At 44.4% G+C, this 17739-nt stretch overlaps 1 protein-coding gene across 5 annotated transcripts in view; it reads left to right on the top strand.

Moving 5' to 3' along the window:
- The first annotated feature begins 3858 nt into the window (after positions 1–3858).
- NUP93 (nucleoporin 93) overlaps positions 3859–17739 on the top strand; it is a 131098-nt gene continuing 117217 nt past the window's right edge. Inside the window, exons 1-2 of one of the 5 annotated variants that reach the window (XM_030581329.1) lie at positions 3859–3925; positions 15687–15904. In XM_030581329.1, the coding sequence (XP_030437189.1) occupies positions 15726–15904 (179 nt within the window). In that variant the 5' untranslated portion in view covers positions 3859–3925; positions 15687–15725. The other 4 variants (XM_030581330.1, XM_030581332.1, XM_030581333.1 and 1 more) reach the window with 4 other exon arrangements.

The following is a 17739-nucleotide window of genomic DNA, read 5'->3' as shown; positions in this document are numbered from 1 at the left end:
AATGGCGCCCCCCAAATGCCAGCGCCCTAGGCGACCATCTAGATTGCCTAAATGGTTGCACCGGCCCTGCCATCACAGGACAATCAAAAAGAATGTGCCCACCATGGAGACTACTTACAATGGAGTCAAACATCTTGCTCTGGACAGACAGCAGTCAGAAAAATTGCTTGCCCCATTTGCCACTAGACAGAGGAGATGTTAAGCTAAGTTCAGCTAGCACAATGGGTCCTGGCTCATGGCTGGGATTTGTGCTACTGCAATATAAATAATAACGTATACATACGCACAGGAAGGTTTGCAACACTCATTCATAATTTATTCTTGCAAATAAAATGTTGACATGAAAAGTGACGAGGAAGGGTCGTAAAGGCTGAAGTGAATTTGTGGGGTATATGCAAACGAATGTTACTGGGCACTTCTTTTACATTATTCGCCCAGCCCTACTACCGATAATGCCCAGGCTTATTAGTATTTTGACAAGCATTCCAGCACTCATGTCATGAAACATCTGTGTTCCTTACTCATACGTCTGTAACACCTATGGACAATGGGCACTGTAGAGTGGGAAACGTCAACTCAAACTTGCCTTGTTTGTAGCACAACCGTCATGTTATTCAGACAAACTTAAATACATGAATTAAGTATCTTAAGACCAACAGCCTTTATACGTGTCAACTTCTATTTTTATCAAGCTGGTGGCTTGATCACAGTTTTGACATCTGTTTTAAATGGACACAAATACCAGGGGTCACCCGATGAAATTAACAGGCAGCAGGTTTAAAACAAACACAAGGAAGTACTTCTTCACACAAGGCACAGCCAGCCTGTGGAACTCTTTACCAGAGAATGTTGTGAAGGCCAAAAGTATAACTGGGTTCAGAAAATAATTAGGTAAGTTCATGGAGGATAGACCCATCAGTGGCTATTAGCCAAGAAGCTCAGAGTGGCAACACCATGCTCTGGATGTCCCTAAGCCTCTGAGTGCAAGAAGCTGAGACTGGATGACTCATTAATTGCCCTATTCTGTTCATTCCCTCTTATGATCTGGCATTGGCCACTGTCAGAAGACAGGATACTGAGCTAGATGGACCATTGACAATTTTTATGTGTATGTAACCAAGATTGGGGCCCCGTTGTGCTAGGTGCTGGACAAGCAGAGTAGTGAAAACACTGATAGCTTTCCTCTCTGGGTGAGTTCCCCCTTGGAGGCAGCAGTCCCTGCTATCTCAGAGAGGGGCAATTTGCAACTCTACACACCAGCAGGGTTGAATCAAACTCTGTGCTGGTGGGGTGGGATCATATATAGTGGAGGGTTTTTGAAAACAGGTAGCTTTACAAAGAATGGGGGGATCCCTAGGCCTGAAGGTCTGGTTACCGACTTTGCATCAAGAAGGCACAGTGCCTATGGGAATGCATGCAGTACCCTTGTATTAGGTCACCTCTGCCAACGGCCACAGAAGGGGGCAGTCACACCCCTGCCCTCAAGCAGAGTGCCCTTATGGGCCCCAATCCCCAAGGTGCATAGTGTCATCCGCAAAAGATACTAAATTGCCTTCAACTCCAATGGGAGTCGAGAGCACTTAGTACCTTGCAGGATCAGGACCAGGGAGCTCAGTGACTAAGTTGGCGCTATGCTGCGATGCCAGGAGGAAGACTTTTTATAGCTTCTCCCTCACTTTGCAAACCTGTGCCAATTTAGTCCATACTAAACGTCTGGGGTCATGGTTGAATCTTGCAGGAAAAAGGAACCGTATAAAGCAAAACATAACTAACCAACCAACTAACCAAACCCCAACCTGGCAGCCTCCCATTCTAATCAAGTTGGTTGAAAGAACAATCTTCTACTCAAGGACAGACTAGCCCTGTATATTCCTTGTGTTTCCTGTAATCTTGCAAATCACCACTGTGCAATCTTTAAGGGACTGTAGAGAAAAGAAAGAAGATGGTGAGGAAAAAAAAAATTCTCCGCTTACTATCTCTGTCCTAGACAGCTGGTATTTTGAACTAGGATGCTGGATCCAGTGTCCTTGAAGGCCAGTGTCTGATGCTGGCATTATGAATGTCAGACACCAGACGATCACGCAGCTCCATGTCACCAGCGAGGCAGACAGCATGAAACAAATCCAGATGGCAAGGTAAGAAACTACTAGGCAGCAGGGTAGGAGAGCTGTTCTCTGGCTGCCTTTTAAATAATGTTGCTGATCTTTCAACAAAAGCACTTAAAAGCCTTCAAACAGGCAGGGCCTTTACCCCTTTACCCTCTGGCAGCAGCCAAAGCCAGTAAAATGAGAGTGGGAGAATCTGCTCCTGGAGGATTTGTTAGTACTAGCAAGGAGTATAGTGCATATCTGGAGGGAGGAAGGGGGAAGCAATCACTTTCTTCTAGTCTCTTGCGTGGCAATTTGAGTTCTTTGTGATTTCACATGGCACAACAGAGCATCATTAACTCTCACATTGTTAAATTAAGACAGTTAATATGCCTGGATGCCATAATCTTTAGACTCTTTATTGTAATATGCTTTTAATCCTCACCCTTGTTTACTCCTTTCAGTGTGGATTTCAGTGCCAAAATCACTACGCAGTAATCTGATATATTTGAATCTCCTAGCTGTATTCAAATGGAAGATGTTTACAGAGTAAATTCGGGATGGGGTTATGCTGGCATAAGGGGACCTGCACAGCCTCCAAATCGGGCAGCACAGGTTAGGAAGTGGGCGTGGCTAGGGCAGGGGACTAATTCAGTACTTGTCTCCGAGTAGCTTCAGCTAGAGCAGCTTCCTTAGAGTCCTAGCTGTACAACAAGACTGCTCATCTCCCCAGCAGAAACCTGCAGCAACAGGGTAGTGATGGCACCACCGCTGCCCATGCTCTGAATGAATCTCTACTGGGATAACTTACATCTCCCTGCAGCAGCCCTAAGGGATGTGGCCCGAGACCTGGAAAGTGTATAAATGGGCATTTTTGTTAATTGTTGCCCCCAAAGCAAACTGAACACAAATAAGAAACTGGGGCCCAAATCCTGCCAGCAGGGGGGTGATGAATGCTGGTAGAAAGCAGATGTTGTTTTCAGGGTCACTCTCTTGTCTTCATCTGTCAACCTAGCTACCGTTTCTCAGAAAGGTGGATTACCAACCCAATAGGAGAAGCCCTCCTGTTGGCATCAGCAGTGTCTACACTGAAGCGCTACAGCAGCAGGGCTATAGTGTGTTAATTGTAGCCAAGTCCTCACATGGGCATAAACCGGGTAACGCCGTGGCTGTCACTGCAGCACCCTGCTGTTAGGCAGGGAATCATGTTCCTCGTCTGCCTAGTGACTGCAGGCCTGGGCCTGGCTCCCAGGACTCTGCCCAGACAGTGACCCTGGGTCTGCACCTGCCTTTGGTTTTCCTTTAGTTCATTTCACTCCCTCCTGGGCACGTCCCATTCGGATTTGCCTTTCCCTGCTCAATCCGGCACGGTGAAGCCGGAGATCACAACGGCCGGGCGGGTGGGCCTTGCTGGGGGCGAGCCCAGGTGCTCCAGCTCGGTGTCTGTACAGCGCCTGGCACCGTGGTGCTGAGGCACCTCCCCGCCCAGCCCCACCAGCGACCTGGTGCCCCGGGCTGCAGCTGGGGCAGGGACTAGGCCAGAGGCATCCGCCCGCTCCCACCGGTTGGGGGGGTGTCAGGCCCCCACTGGGCTCTGCCCCGGGGTCTCTCCAGCCCGGGGCCCACCCCACCTAGTTCCCTGAGGGGCTCCCCGGCCCCCTGCCCCAGGAGAGCGCCTCCTGCCCATCCCCCCGCCCCCTGCCCGTGTCTCTCTCCGCGCCTCTCAATAAAGTTTTGAGCGGACGGCGGTGGCGCGGGGGCCGCTGGGGGATCGGCTGCGCCTCCAATCAGCGGGCGCGGCGCGGAGGAGCGAGTGCCGCTGCGGAGGGAGGCGGCAGGTAGGAGCGGGCCTGGGCTGGCGGGCAGGGGCGTCCCGTGATCCTCCGCCAGCTCCGCCGCCCCCACGCTCAGGGTCCCCGCCGAGCTGTGCAGGCGGCGGGCGCGGCTCCCCCTGGGGTGGCTGCGGCGCAGCCCGGGGCGCCCCCTGGCGGCGAGGCTGTTGTAGCGGCCCGGCCCGCCCCACGTGCGGTGCAGGCCTGGCGAGGAGCCCGTCGCTGGGCAAAGCCGGCTGCCCTTGAGCGCCCGGGGACTGTGCCAGGGGAGGCAGCCGCGTCTAGTGGCTGGAGCCTCTCTCAGCCCTGCCTGGCCTTGGGGACGTTGCTTAACCTCTCCGTGCCTCAGTTTCCCCACAGGTAAAGTGTGTGTGTGGGGGGGGAAGCAGCGTTGTGAAGTGCTTTGAGGTGGCCAGCGGGTAACTACGGCGTCAGTGCCAGATACCGTAAATCCTCGGGCTTCTCTGGTGAGTCTTCCCCATCCCACCACTAGCCCTGCCTGCCCTCTCCACACACGCTCTGTCTAAGGGGGTGTCTGCCCAAGGAGGGTTGACGACTTCTGCTTTGTGGTGTTAATCATTTTCTCCTGTAGGATGAGTGAACTTTAACATAGTCGGGCATGTATCTAGTACCCTTCATCCTGGAAGTTTCTCACAGCTGAGATTTTTCAAAGGAGCCTAAGGGAGTTAAGCACCCAAATTCAGTGGGAGTTGGGTGTCAGAATTCCCTAGGCTCCTTAGAGATTCCTGCCCAAAGTGCTTTATGCATATTTATGCAAGCAATACACATGGATTCCTTCATCTGCTACTGACTGCAGCCCTCTCTGGGGTGGTTCATCGTGGTATTTGCTTAATACTGTAGAGGGATGCTATGTAGCCACTTAGGCCAGGATGTGCAGAAACAGTATTGCATCTAACTGAAACTCCGTTTGGGAATTTAAGTAGGTAGAATCTGAGGTGGCACTGAGCATTCTGTCTTAGGTGCTTGGTTGGCTGGTCTTGCCCACATGGGGAGGGTCACACATCGCCATATGTGGGGGCGAGGGAAGGAATTTCCCCCCAGCTCAAATTGCCAGTGACTTGGGTGGTTTTTTTGCCTCTGCAGTGTGAGGGATGGGGTCGCTTGTCAGGTGTACCTGGGTATATCTCACTTAATCATTTCCCTGCTGTTGTGGAGGCCTCGAGCATTGGTGCACATGAGTCCTGCTATTCTCTGCCTGAGACACACAACAGTCTTGTCACTTGTGGGCTGCAATACTTTGTTGTAATTTTGGTTGTTGGATTTAGTGTGTGGGGATGGGGGGGAGGTGGCCTGTGATGGACAGCAGGTCTACCCAGATGATCTGATGGTCCCTTTCGGCCTTGAACTCTGACTCTAATAGTCTGAATTGGACTCCTCTTGTGAAAAGTGATATGAGATCTTTAATTATCACAAATGCCCAAGATCTCTGTTTAAAATCTCTTCTGAAACACTATTGTCAGCTGCACATTTCCCTATAACACCATGTGAGAATATTTGGTTTGTTACTGACTCGGAGGCAAGAATGTACCCTGATGAACATGTAATTGTTCTTTGGTGATATCACATCCAGTTACTGCCCCATTCTATCGCTGCCTTAACATGTAGGCTCTGGTGAGAATGCAGCGTTCAGGTCACGTGACATGATAGTTGCCAAGTAACATTTTTAAATTCAGTATGCTCTGTTAGAGAGAAGTTTGGAACAGCAGAAATGGGATTGTGTACAGTATCTGGTAAATTGTACTTCAGCAAATAGTCTTTTTGATGCCTACTGTGTACAGGGCAACTCTCTTTGGATGCCTAGACTGAGTCCTGAAATAAAAACCTAAATGAAAGTAACATCTAAGATTCAGTTTTTTTTCAGGCAAAAGCAGGCTATAGTGATAAGTAGGGTCCTACCAAATTCACAGTCCATTTTGATCAATTTCATGGCCAGAGGGATTTAAAATTCATCCCTTTCACATTTTCAGGTGTTTACATTTGAAATTTCATGGTGTTGGGTCCCAAACCAAAAAGTATCTGGAGGTGAGACTAACCTCCTCCTTGTCCCCCTGCAGGTGAAGGACAAGTCTTATCCCCCCCCAGCCTGGTGGGGGCTCGCAGCTAGGAGACCCCTGGCAGGGGTGCTCCTAGCAGCAAGGGGGAGATCAGATTTCACGGGGAAGTGCTTATTTTGCAGTCCAAGACACATTTTTCATAGTTGTGAAATTAGTAGGGTCCTAGTGAGAAGCCGAGTTGACCTTACAGCTTCAGGTTCTCCATGTGAGACATACCTGCCCAAATTGTGGCTTGTGGCCCCATATGGCTTGACAGATGCTATTGTTTCCTACCACTGATTTCCCACTTACTTCCATTGTTCTTTGGGTCGATGACCTATCAGTACAGAAAGGATACAGGGGAAAATAAATGTTACATGAAAAATATCCCAGGTGCAGGGTTTTTATGTAAAATTTAAAAAAAAAATAATGTGATCAGTTTATTTTGGTCTCCCTTATTTTTCTCTGTATCTTCTACTTCCTGCTTCTGTTTTCTTTCTAGCGAGTTGGGATATGACCTTTCAACAGCTGGTACTTCTTGGCCACTTCTCAGGAGTTGCCAGCCAATTGGGCCACTAGCTTTGCTGAATCTTTCTAAACAGGATCCTCTCCATGTTATAGCTCTGATCTTTACAGGGCTGCAGCACAGAATGATAACATGATTGTAACATTGGCCTTGGCTACACTTGAGAGTTACAGCGCTGTTGGTGGCTTTGTAGAACTGTAACTCACTCTCTGTCCACGCTGGCAAGGCACATACAGTGCTGTATCTCCGCGGTTACAACGCTGCTTGTACTCCACCTCCCCGAGAGGAATAAAGAGTATAGTGCTGCTCCTGCAGTGCTGGGATGCCAGTGTAAACAGGGAATAATCTTAGTAGGCTATGACTGACCTCAAGAAGCTTCCTATTATCCTTTTAAGTGAATGTTCCGCTCTTTGTTTTGTTGTGAACTCCGGGCTCCGGAGCCGCTTATCAAAAAAACAAACACAGCTCCTGTTTGCTGTGAATGAGCAGAGGCAGGGGGGCTCCCTTTGGAATGCCCACAGCTAGTGTTTGCTTGAAGAGAGGGGGAGGGAGGGGGCTTGAGGAGAGAAGTAGCTCGGTGGGAGAGGTGTGGGGGGGGTCTGTTTCTGCGAGGCTGCTTATCTGATCTGTGAGGAAAAAAAGAGCTGCTGTTTGCTTTCAGTGAGTGAGAGAGAGGGGCTGGGGGAGAGGGTCGTAACTTGCAAGGCAGGGAGCTGACATAGTGTCGGCTCCAAAAATCCACACTCTCTCTCCCCCATGCTCCCTGTCACACTCCACTCCCCCCCCCTTTTTGAAAAGCACATTGCAGCCACTTGAATGCTGGGATAGCTGCCCATAATGCACCGCTCCCAATGCCGCTGCAGATGTGGCCACGACAGTGCGCTGGTAGCTGTCAGTGTGGCCAGACTGCAGCGCTTTCCCTACTCAGCTGTACGAAAACAGGTTGAACTCCCAGCGCTGTACAGCTGCAAGTGTAGCCATACCCATTGTTTGGTCCCATCTACACAGGCAAGGCAAAAACTCTTATAACATAGTTGAGGTGTGTTAAAAACTGCACCACGAGTTCATGAGCAATTGCTGTCTAGACAGCTGCTAATGTGGAATGATGGGTGCCCAGCATGGCATGACATGTCCTCCTCTTATACCTGGGGGAGAAGAGGACAGAATTTTTAAGTCCCCTCCTTAGGCATGTTGTAGTTTTGTAAGTCACCCTGAGGTTCTGCTCTGTTGTGACTGAGCCTGCCTCCCTCCTGGTTCAGTCATCATGGTAGAATTACTCCTGCTGGTTTTCTGCACCAATGTGCAATGCAGAATTTGCGCAGAATTAATGTTCCCTGTAGAATTTTATTTTTTCACACAGAATTTGCGAATTCTCCCCAGCGCATCCACCTGTGTCTTTCACAGGCGGCTGGGGCTCCCGCTCTGAACCCCGGCAGCTGGAGCTCCCGCTTTGAGCCCGGGTAGCTGGGGCTGACAGTGGGAGTGTGATTATATTGTGTTATTTTAACAAATAAAATATGCAGAATTTTGCAGAATTTTAAAATGTTGTGTGCAGAATTTGTAATGTTTGGTGCAGAATTCCCCCAAGAGTGTAGAATGTGAGTTTCTACTGCCTGACTTTCCAACAGAGGTAATGTCACAGTGGTTTCTAAATCTTCCTTGTAGTACCCTCTGTCAGTTCAGAGAGTGGAGAGAGTTTTGATCTCCTCCAAGGTTTTTCAGAAACGAAATTAAATACTTGATGTAATCAATTTTCCATGTAGCAAAGGTTAATGGTGGGGTGTCCCAACGACCTGTGCTAGGATCAGGTACCATTTAATATATTTATTGAGGAATTGGAAAAGAGGGTGAATGATGAGGTTGCAACATTGACAGATGACAATTATTTAGAATAGCTAAGACTAGGGAAGTCTGTGAGGAACTTCAGTTAGATGGCAGATGAAAGTCAATGTTGACAAATGCAAGGTAATACACATTGAAAGGAATAATTTGAAATACTCAGACACATTGCTGGATCCTAAATTAAATAATGAAGGGTAGAGAGAACGTAAGTCGAATGCACTTACTTACCCTTTCTCATAATACAAGAACAACGGAGTATTAGATGAAACTGAAAGGCAACACGTTTGAAACGGATGGAAGGAAATTATTTTATGCCGTGCATAATTGACCTATGGAACTCATGGCTACAGGAAATCAATGAAACCAAGAGCTTAGTAGCAGTCATTGGAAGATTAGACTTTTATATGGATAAATATACATCCACAGTTAAAATAGATAGTTTTTGGCCCAGATGTTCTTAATCCTAACTGGTAACTTCTAGAAACTGAAAAAGATGCACGTTACAGATATTTTTGCCCTCATTTGAAGCATTTGGTACCGACCACTGTTGGATACAGGATATTGGACTAGATGAATCATTGATCTGATCTAGTATGGCAGTTCCTATGTTCCTAGATGACATTTATTTTTTATCTACCCTGTGGTATCTCACTTCATCCTGATGTGATCAGTACTAGAAAGTATTCTTAAACTGCATATCTGTCGTGTTTTTAATTCAAGGGAGAGGGGAAGTTTCTTTGGCTGAAAATACCCAGCTCACTTGTGGTTTCGGCAGACCATTTCCATTTGTTGTACTCTAATTTCAAGGTGCTTTACTTTAAAACACCTTTGGAACTCTGTTTAGTTTCAGGCCCTGACCTGCAATTCATACTCATGCAAAATGCTTGAAGCCTGCAGAATGGAGTTTGTACATATTGATCTTTTGGATTCTCCTTCAGCTTTCAAAAACAAATTATAGATGCTGGGGAAAAATTGTCTGCTTAAGGGAAAACAAAAGGAAGCAGGGAAAACCATAATATGAATATTTACATAGAAAACCCATTGTATATCAAAATATGCAAAACATAAAAATAGACTGGCAATCAAAAATACTAAACAAGGTTATTTTACAGGTAAGAACGACCATACTGAGTCAGACCAGGGGTCCATCAAGCCCAGTATCCTGTCCTCTGACAGTGGCTAATGGCAGGTGCCCCAAAGGGAATGAACAGAGAGGTTATCGTCAAGTGATCCATCCCCTGTCGCCCAATCCCAGCTTCTGGCAAACAGAGGCTAGAGACACCTTTCCTGCCCATCCTGGCTAATAGCCATTGATGGACCTATCCTCCATGAATCTATCTAGCTCCCTTTTAAACCCTGTTATAGCACTGGCCTTCACATCAGCCTCTGGCAAGGAGTTTGAGAGGTTGACAGTGTGTTGCATGGAAAAAATACTTTCTTGTGTTCGTTTTAAACCTGCTACCTATTAACTTCATTTGGTGGCCACTTGTTCTTGTATTATGAGGAGTAAATAACACTCCCTTATTTACTTTCTCTAGGCCACTCATGATTTTAGCTTGCAGCTTTCAGGTTCTAGGTTGTTTGTATGTAGAAACAGTAATGCAAGAAATTCTGGTAGATGTTGAAAATCTGGGGTTATTTTTTTGTTTTGTTTTTTTACCCTCCTTCCTGCCAACCGACTTGAAGTATTTACCAGGCACTTCCTATCCAGAGGCTAGCATAGAAGATAGAGGGTAGAGTGGGAAGTTCCAGCTGTGAGGAGAGGGTGTTAGAATTCCTGCCAAAGTGCTGTCCTGAGTCCAGGTGGGAAGGTCCTTTCTACCCCCTCACTTGTACTTTCAGAGTCCTGACTGCTGCAAGGGAAAGATGACTCTGCAACTCTGCCCCATTCTCATCCTTGTGGGTTTTTTTTTAATATCTTCTTTCCCCATGTGATTATCTCTAGTTCCTAACTCTGCTGCTGATAGCTTTTTTAGGACCAGCAGTGTGAAATTGACCTGATTTTTATCTCTTTCCCCACTGTTTGGATTCTGAGCAGAAGCCCTGAAACTGACCCAGACATGTCGATTTCACATTGCTGAGCTCTCAGAGCCTCAGTAGCTGAAACTGTCTTGTGGGAACTAGAGCAGCATTATATTTATTCATGTTCACATCATATTTGAAAGAATATCTTTGCTAGATTTTTTTTTTTAAATAGAAGAATGAACTTTAGTGGCTTATAGTCCTCTGTTCTCCAGTGAAAGTTTCTTGCAGGTCAGCCATTTGGGTGACTGTTTTTCAAACTCTGAGTTTTAATGTCCAACTCAAGAGTCAGGTACTTGTGCTTTATCTGTTACATTTATCTGTTTAAGAACCTTTTCCAGTAATAAAGGAATTTAATTTTTTGGCCCATATTACTCAAAGCTAATTTAATTAGATGACATAAGCCTTTCAGTATTTGAAAGATAACAGACACTGTTCACACATTTGAATATTTAAACTTTTAAATCTTTTTAAAGCCAGTTCAATAAAATATTCAGCGTGGCTATATTTGGAATACAGTAATTACAACATTCTTCATAAGACACTGTATCCATCTTCTTGAGGAGACTTCATTTTTTAATAGCAAACCATCATTGAAAATACTATGTGTGGAGTTAGCAAACCAGTCATCATCTCTTATGGGCTCCTTTGGCCTTAATTTCAGTCAACTAATACAATCTTTGGAGTTTATTCTTGGTTTCAGAATGTCAGAGAAATGTTAAAATTTGAGTTTTATTGGACATGGGATAGTAGTTTAATGCAGCATCATCTATTGATGTTGTTTTCCAGAAGAGCTGTGCCTATCCTGGCTTTTAGCCCATGGTCGATCTGGCTTCACAGAAGTTAGTTTAATTTCTTCTGTCTGCATTTTCTTTCCCTTAGGTGTCAGTTGTTGCTTTTTCCCCAGCCAGACATGAAAATCTGCCATCATTCCGCTCCTTATTGTAGTATCAGTTCCCATCTTGAACAGCAGCATTAAGAGCCAGACTGCAGTCTCCTGAATGCAGTAAATTCTGTCAGTGTAAAGACTATCTTCTCTGTGCTGCTGTTCTGTCTAACTATTTTAATGTTGTTGTTAGGAAAAAAGCCATTTGCTGATCATTCTCTAGATGAGTAGTGAGTTGTCATTACCACAGATTTATTATAACCACAGTTAGTTCAGTGTGTGTGGTTAATATAACTCCTGTTTATTCCAGATTTACCTAAACTGATCTCTGGTTTCACAGAGTTTGTTGAAATGGTCCCATGTCTGAAAATTTATGGAACAAACCCTGCATGGTGTTGATACTGAGTCTGTGGCTAAAAGTGCAGGTTTGGGAGCTGTTTTACACTGCACTGACTCTTCATGCTTTTGGTTTCAGTGCTTTCTGAGAAGTTAGCTCCTGCTTATGCTGCTGGCTTTTTATCTAGGCAGTTAATGAAAAAGGGAAGTGGACCGGATCAAATCAGATCAAACTAAATTCTGTACTATTCTTGCAGTCAGCGCCACACATGCTGCTCCCTCAGAAACTGACATTAGCAGTCTTAACTGTATGGGAGTGTGGTTATTCTGGTCACTGTCTGCTAACAGAGGCTGCTTCTGGCAGCCGAGCACAGATCTGTGCCAAGGGGAAGCAGTTCACAAGTAAACACTGAAAAGATGTCCTATACTGCATTGCAGGGCATGAAATTGCCTTTCTTCCACTGGCCTGCTAATCTTATCTAACAAATCCAGTACAAACTATCCAGTCTGGTTTGTTGGCCAGCAAAAAACCTGATTGCCACCTGTATCACCACACAGTTTGGTAGCTAGCCAGCAGTGGGTGGAGAATGTTTACATGAGCCCTAATGTCTGGAAGCAGGCTATTAGTTTGTGTTGTGGTGTCTGTGCAAAATAATAGTATGAAATGTTCTTGGATTCTTTTTTTTTATTAACTGCATGTGTCTGAATCACTGAACATAATACTTTTAAGCAAACTCCTACCCAGATAGTGCTAAATAGTTCTCTTAGCACTGGTATCAGTGGTGCTTAGCCACAGTGATGAAACTGGATGCCTTGCAAATATAAAATCAATTCCATTTGAATTCTTGGATTTCTTTTCTGTTGCTCTGTATGTCTTAAGCAGAGGATTTTTAAAATATATTTTTGAGAGCTAAAATGTTACCTTTTAGTTGTGTACTCCCTCACTCTCTTCTTACCTTCCTTGTCAGTTCATGATGATTTCACCTTAGACTGATGATCGATGGAAATCATGTGATTGCCAGGATGTACTGGATATATTCAACATCACAGAAGGTGGTTGTCTGTGTGGTTGTACTGGACGATAGGGCAGGAGGTAGTTTTTGGCACTTCCCTCCTACCTGGTTGAAAGGCTCATATGCTCCCTTTTTTTTTTTTTTTTCTTTTTTCTGCTGCTTTGATCATTCCTCCCTCCTTTATAGGTAAAAATTACTTAATTGTGATCTGACTGTGCTAATCAAATATCTGTTGAACAACTGAAACTACAGTAAAAGAAATACAAATGCATCTGCTCAAGGGAACATTTTGTAAGAAGTTCAGTCTCTTTTGGGGATGCTGAGATGTTTAAACTGTAGGCATTTTCCTTCCATAAAATAGTCCTGTTTTCACACTGGACTCATTTGCCTGTTTGTTGTTCAAATAAGCAAGTAAAATTACTTCTCATTACTCTCTTGCAACATATTTGTGTTAAAGGATCACAGTTAATGCCAGAGACCATAGTTTGTCTCCTCCGATTACTTAAAAAGAAAGAAAGCGCGCTAACTTCTCTTCTGTGTAGGGACATTTTAAAATCCTGGCTGAAGGAGATGATTTGGAGAGGGGGTACATTTTAAGGGCTTACACCAAAGTTCAGATTTGGTTTAGGGAGGATCCCAGTTTGTGGATCTGTGCATTGAGGGTGATGAGAGTTTAGGGTATTTCTCCCCTATCTTCTCCTCTGTTTGAGTTCAGGAATCAGCTGGATTTGTGGCTTCCGTGTAAGGAGAATAATTCTTGGAAGTTTGTGACCTCTATTTAGAGAACTTTTTTTAAGATGGCAAAAAGAAAGTTGGCCTCTGCAAAGGACAATATCCATGCTTTGAGAATTGAGTCATAGTGAAAGACATGGTGCCATTTTATTTGCCAGTGCCCTCTCTAAGGACACTCCTTTGTCTCACTTGTATGTCTATGCTGCAAAAAAGAACAACCACCGCCACCCTTGTGTTCCTAATTCAGGTTAGCTAACCCACGTTAGCAAACTTAGGTTAAAATAGTAGTGATGGCATGGCAGCTGTGCTTTTAACTCAGTTTAGCAGATCAAATTCAGCTCCAGCATAGGCTTATAATCAAGCTGCTAACCAGGTTAAGAACAGACCTTGTTCTTTTGTTTTATTTGTTTTTTTATTTTACAGTGTAGATGTACCCTTGCTGAGAATAATTTCAGAAATATTTTTGTTTTTGCTATACTTGGAATGCTGCAAAAGTATTTTCAAGTAAGGGTAATGATGGGATTGGGGCAGGGTGGTGGTGGGGAATGCTCTGGAGGTTCCATTATTGTTGTTTATAGGATCATGTCAAGATATATGAAATGTCTGGATGCTGTAACTTGTTTTGGGGGGTTATTGATTCATTTGAAGGGAAAAAAAAAGCAGATGAGAACTAATTAGTCAGTTCCCAGAAGATTATTATGATGCTGATTCTGCATTAGAGTGATACCTTTTGTGTTGTCTAATGCTGAATGTTCAGCATTGGTTCACATCAGCGTTTGTACTGGTCCAGTTTCACTTTCAGTATCCTCTGCAAGTAGCATGGTCATCTTTGCACTTTGCATCAGCACTCTGCACATTAGAAAATCTTGTTTACTGAATGCTGATCATTGCAAATAGTTTTAAAATAATACATCCTTCCTGTTCTGGGTCATCAGGCCTTCATGTAAGCGTGGGCACATAGACTCATAGACACATATTCTCTGCTGGGAGAAACAAGTCCATTAATTAGCTTCTGCTTTTCTCCTTTTTTTTTTTTTTTTTTCTCAGACTTCTAAGTTTATTGGTTGCATGGGAGGGTTAGGTGGATACTATTTATTGTTGCTAATGAGTTAGACACATAAATCCCTTGCATTAAATGGAAAAGAAATCCCATTTATAGGTGATATCTGCAGAGCTACATCAAGTTACACCTTTATTATGCCTGTCCCTACTTCATCTTGTGTTGAAAACAGCTGTTCTGATATTTAATTCTTGTCAAACACGTTAAAGTTCAGGAACTCTGAGCTGCTGCAATTTTTAGAAGTCGGAGTACTTCTCTAGAGCAACCTTTATCTTACGTTCGGCCTTGGGCACTCTTTGAACAATCTGTGAATCAGAAAAATATTCTGCTGCTTCAGTCTTGGTATCTTGCCTCATCCTGAACAGAGCTATCTTTCCAGGTTTACCAGGAGCGGAGGTCAAATTTTCCAGACTTAGGTGCCTAAAAGTTAACTGAAATAAGTGGCTTGAATTTAGAGAGATGCTGTGCATGTGCAGCTCCCATTATCTTGACTGTGAATTTAATGGATGCATGAGCCTAATTTTAGGCTCCCAAGTTTACATGTTTGAACTCTTGTCTTTCGTTAATATGAGTTTCCTTGCTGAAACTAGAAGAGGCCTTTCACACATCGATCCCTGCATTCCCAGCCCTTTTTAGAAATCACTTCTGAATTCAGATTTATGTGATGCTTTAGTGACCCCATCAGTTACAGCAGGTTTGTTATAGACACACTTTATACTGTCCATTTCCTCCAAATGATCCATTCTACCTTCAATGTATGTATGTAATTTTTATTAACACTAATGAAAGTTTCCCATATGCACTGAGGGAAGACTGTATACCCTTCACGATAGAACAGCCTGTTCATATTTCTTCCATCTATGGAATTAGTGATGCATGGCTTTATATGTTTTCCTGAAAGGTTAAAATAAAAAAGAAAATTATATGCAGGTTGAAACATAAGTAGTTTAAACTCAAGACTGAATTAATACCAAATCCTTCACTTGGACAGTTGTACCTTCTGTTCACTTTTAACTCCATATATTTTAATTAGCTATGGTACTCCATTAGACTAAGTATGTAAACCTGCACGAATAACCTCATCTTTACTAGGCAATTGCCTGTCTTAAGAGACCACTTTAAAGTATCCTTAAGATTTACAGCAGTTTGGGGTGATCTGTACTGTGGTTATTCTGTACTCAACAACCAATTACGGCACCCTGAGAACAGGTGTTACTGGAATCAATGAGGGATCTTTTACTTGTTTTGTCAAGCGAGTCTCTCTCTCACTCTCTCTCTCTCTCTCTCTTTCCTTAGGGGTTTCTGTGTGTGTCTTGTATAGAACTGGCGTTACACATGGACTCTGAAGGGTTTGGAGAACTTCTCCAGCAAGCAGAACAGCTTGCAGCTGAGACAGAGGGCACCTCTGAACTTCCTCATGTAGAACGCAATCTCCAGGAGATCCAGCAGGCCGGAGAGCGTCTGCGGTCTCGGACTCTGACCCGCACGTCGCAGGAGACCGCCGATGTCAAGGCGTAAGTTCTTGGGTTTTTGAGACTCTGTTTTGAGCTAGGAATGCTGAAGAAACAGTCTGTTAGCTCATTTAATTCCTCTTGAAAACCTAATGTATTTAAAGATCTTGCAATGGAGCTGTGAACTACTTTGGGTAGAAGCTAGGGAGACTCCTGTGTCTGTAAAGATCTACACATACCTCCTCCTTGTGCTGTACAAATACTGCTTTCGATGGTGGTAATTTGATAGGTATGACTGAGTTTCACCAATGGTCTCTTACCTTTTATGTGCCTCCATTTATAACATGTCACTTGATATCCCTCAGTCCCCCCCAAATCTCTTGTCTCTGCCTACCAGGAATCAGGACACACACAAAAATACGGTCAATAATTGTGTCTTTGTAAAGACTTGCTTCATGTTTAATTTGCGTTAGGATTTCCCAGACTTTAAATCCAGACCAGGCCTTCTGCAAAGGTACATGCTGCATCTTAAATGTAGCTATCTGATTAAAAGAATACAGTTTTGTCTCAAAATTTTTGTGTGATGTCTAAACGAGTAACTAAAACCCGACCCCATGGCACCCTGGGTGTTGGGCTACCTGTGATCGCCAAGGACAAGCTGCCAACCTGCTCTGAACTGCACATTTAAAAATAGGGAGGGAGTATGGCCTTGGGGATCAAGTGTTGGATTGGGACTCTGGAGATCAGGATTCTGTTCCTGGTTCTGCAACCAACTCCCTGTGTGACCATGGCCAAGTCACTTGATCTCTCTGAGCCTCTTTAAAATTAGGATAATGACACTGCCCTGCATCACAAGGGAATTTTGAGGATAAACAGGTTCATGTTTTTGTGAAGTGCTTAGGTATGACCGTGTAGGGCCCTATCAGAAGACAAATAGGTTGTCTGACTGGCACCTCTGGCTTCAGATTGAAAATGAAACCTGGTCTCAGTTCCCTTACAGATAGTACAGTCTGTAGCTGTGCCTTCAAATGCAGTCTGGTGAGAGTGCATGTGCAGTTAGCCATTTGCACTCTTCCTAACGTGGAATCTGGGGGTAAACAGCTGAGTGGAGCTGGAGGAGAAATTTAACACTGTCAGCTGGATGGGCAAATAATTTAATTTCTAGTGCCACTAAGGCAGTAACTCAGAAGCAGTAAAACTCAGGTGGGAGGCTGGGGGTATTGTTCACCTCAGGTTAGATGTCAAGATCTGTGAGTGGATGTCAGATTTTTAAGTGTAAGTCAGATCAGCAACTTGTGCACTGGGAAGTAAGGAATTACTTTGAGTTTTGGCTGTCCTTAGTTGCCAGCTGATAGAATTTTTCCTAGTCTACTTAAGAGAAGCCTCCATTCATGTTAAGAACTCTCTGTTCTTGCATTCCATGTTTCTACACTGATGTTCTCCGGCAGAAATGTGTTCTGGAAAGTGGGGGGTTCTGAACTTTCCTTTAGAAAGGACAAAGGATCTCCATTAGGCTACAGCCTTGTTTTTTCATGACTCGCAGACAGTCTATTTTAAGTTGTGCCTTTTCTGATGGTCAAGAGACTCTGTTAAAGAGCCATGCCTCAAAGTCGAATGGTTACCTGGTTAGATTAGTGGTCAGAGTGAAGGGTGAATGTCTGCATCTTGGATGGAGTGGGCTGAAGCCTTGATTGAGGAGAAATGTGGAGCAGCCACATGGCTTATTCCAACACTTTCACCCTGCTCAGCCGGTGAGATTTCCTTTCCTTGCCTATGGCTTTGTTTGGCATAAGTATCGTCGAACCTTCAGTAGGAGAATGAGGTCACTTCCTTTATGCCACTTGGCATGTCATTGTGGCATGATAGGCTCCACCCAAGGATTGAGAAAGAGATGTGAC

Source organism: Gopherus evgoodei, chromosome 12 (genome assembly GCF_007399415.2).
Source record: "Gopherus evgoodei ecotype Sinaloan lineage chromosome 12, rGopEvg1_v1.p, whole genome shotgun sequence".
Lineage (NCBI taxonomy): Eukaryota > Metazoa > Chordata > Testudines > Testudinidae > Gopherus > Gopherus evgoodei.
Note: the sequence above shows the minus strand (reverse complement) of the source record. Positions and strands in the feature narration are given on the sequence as shown.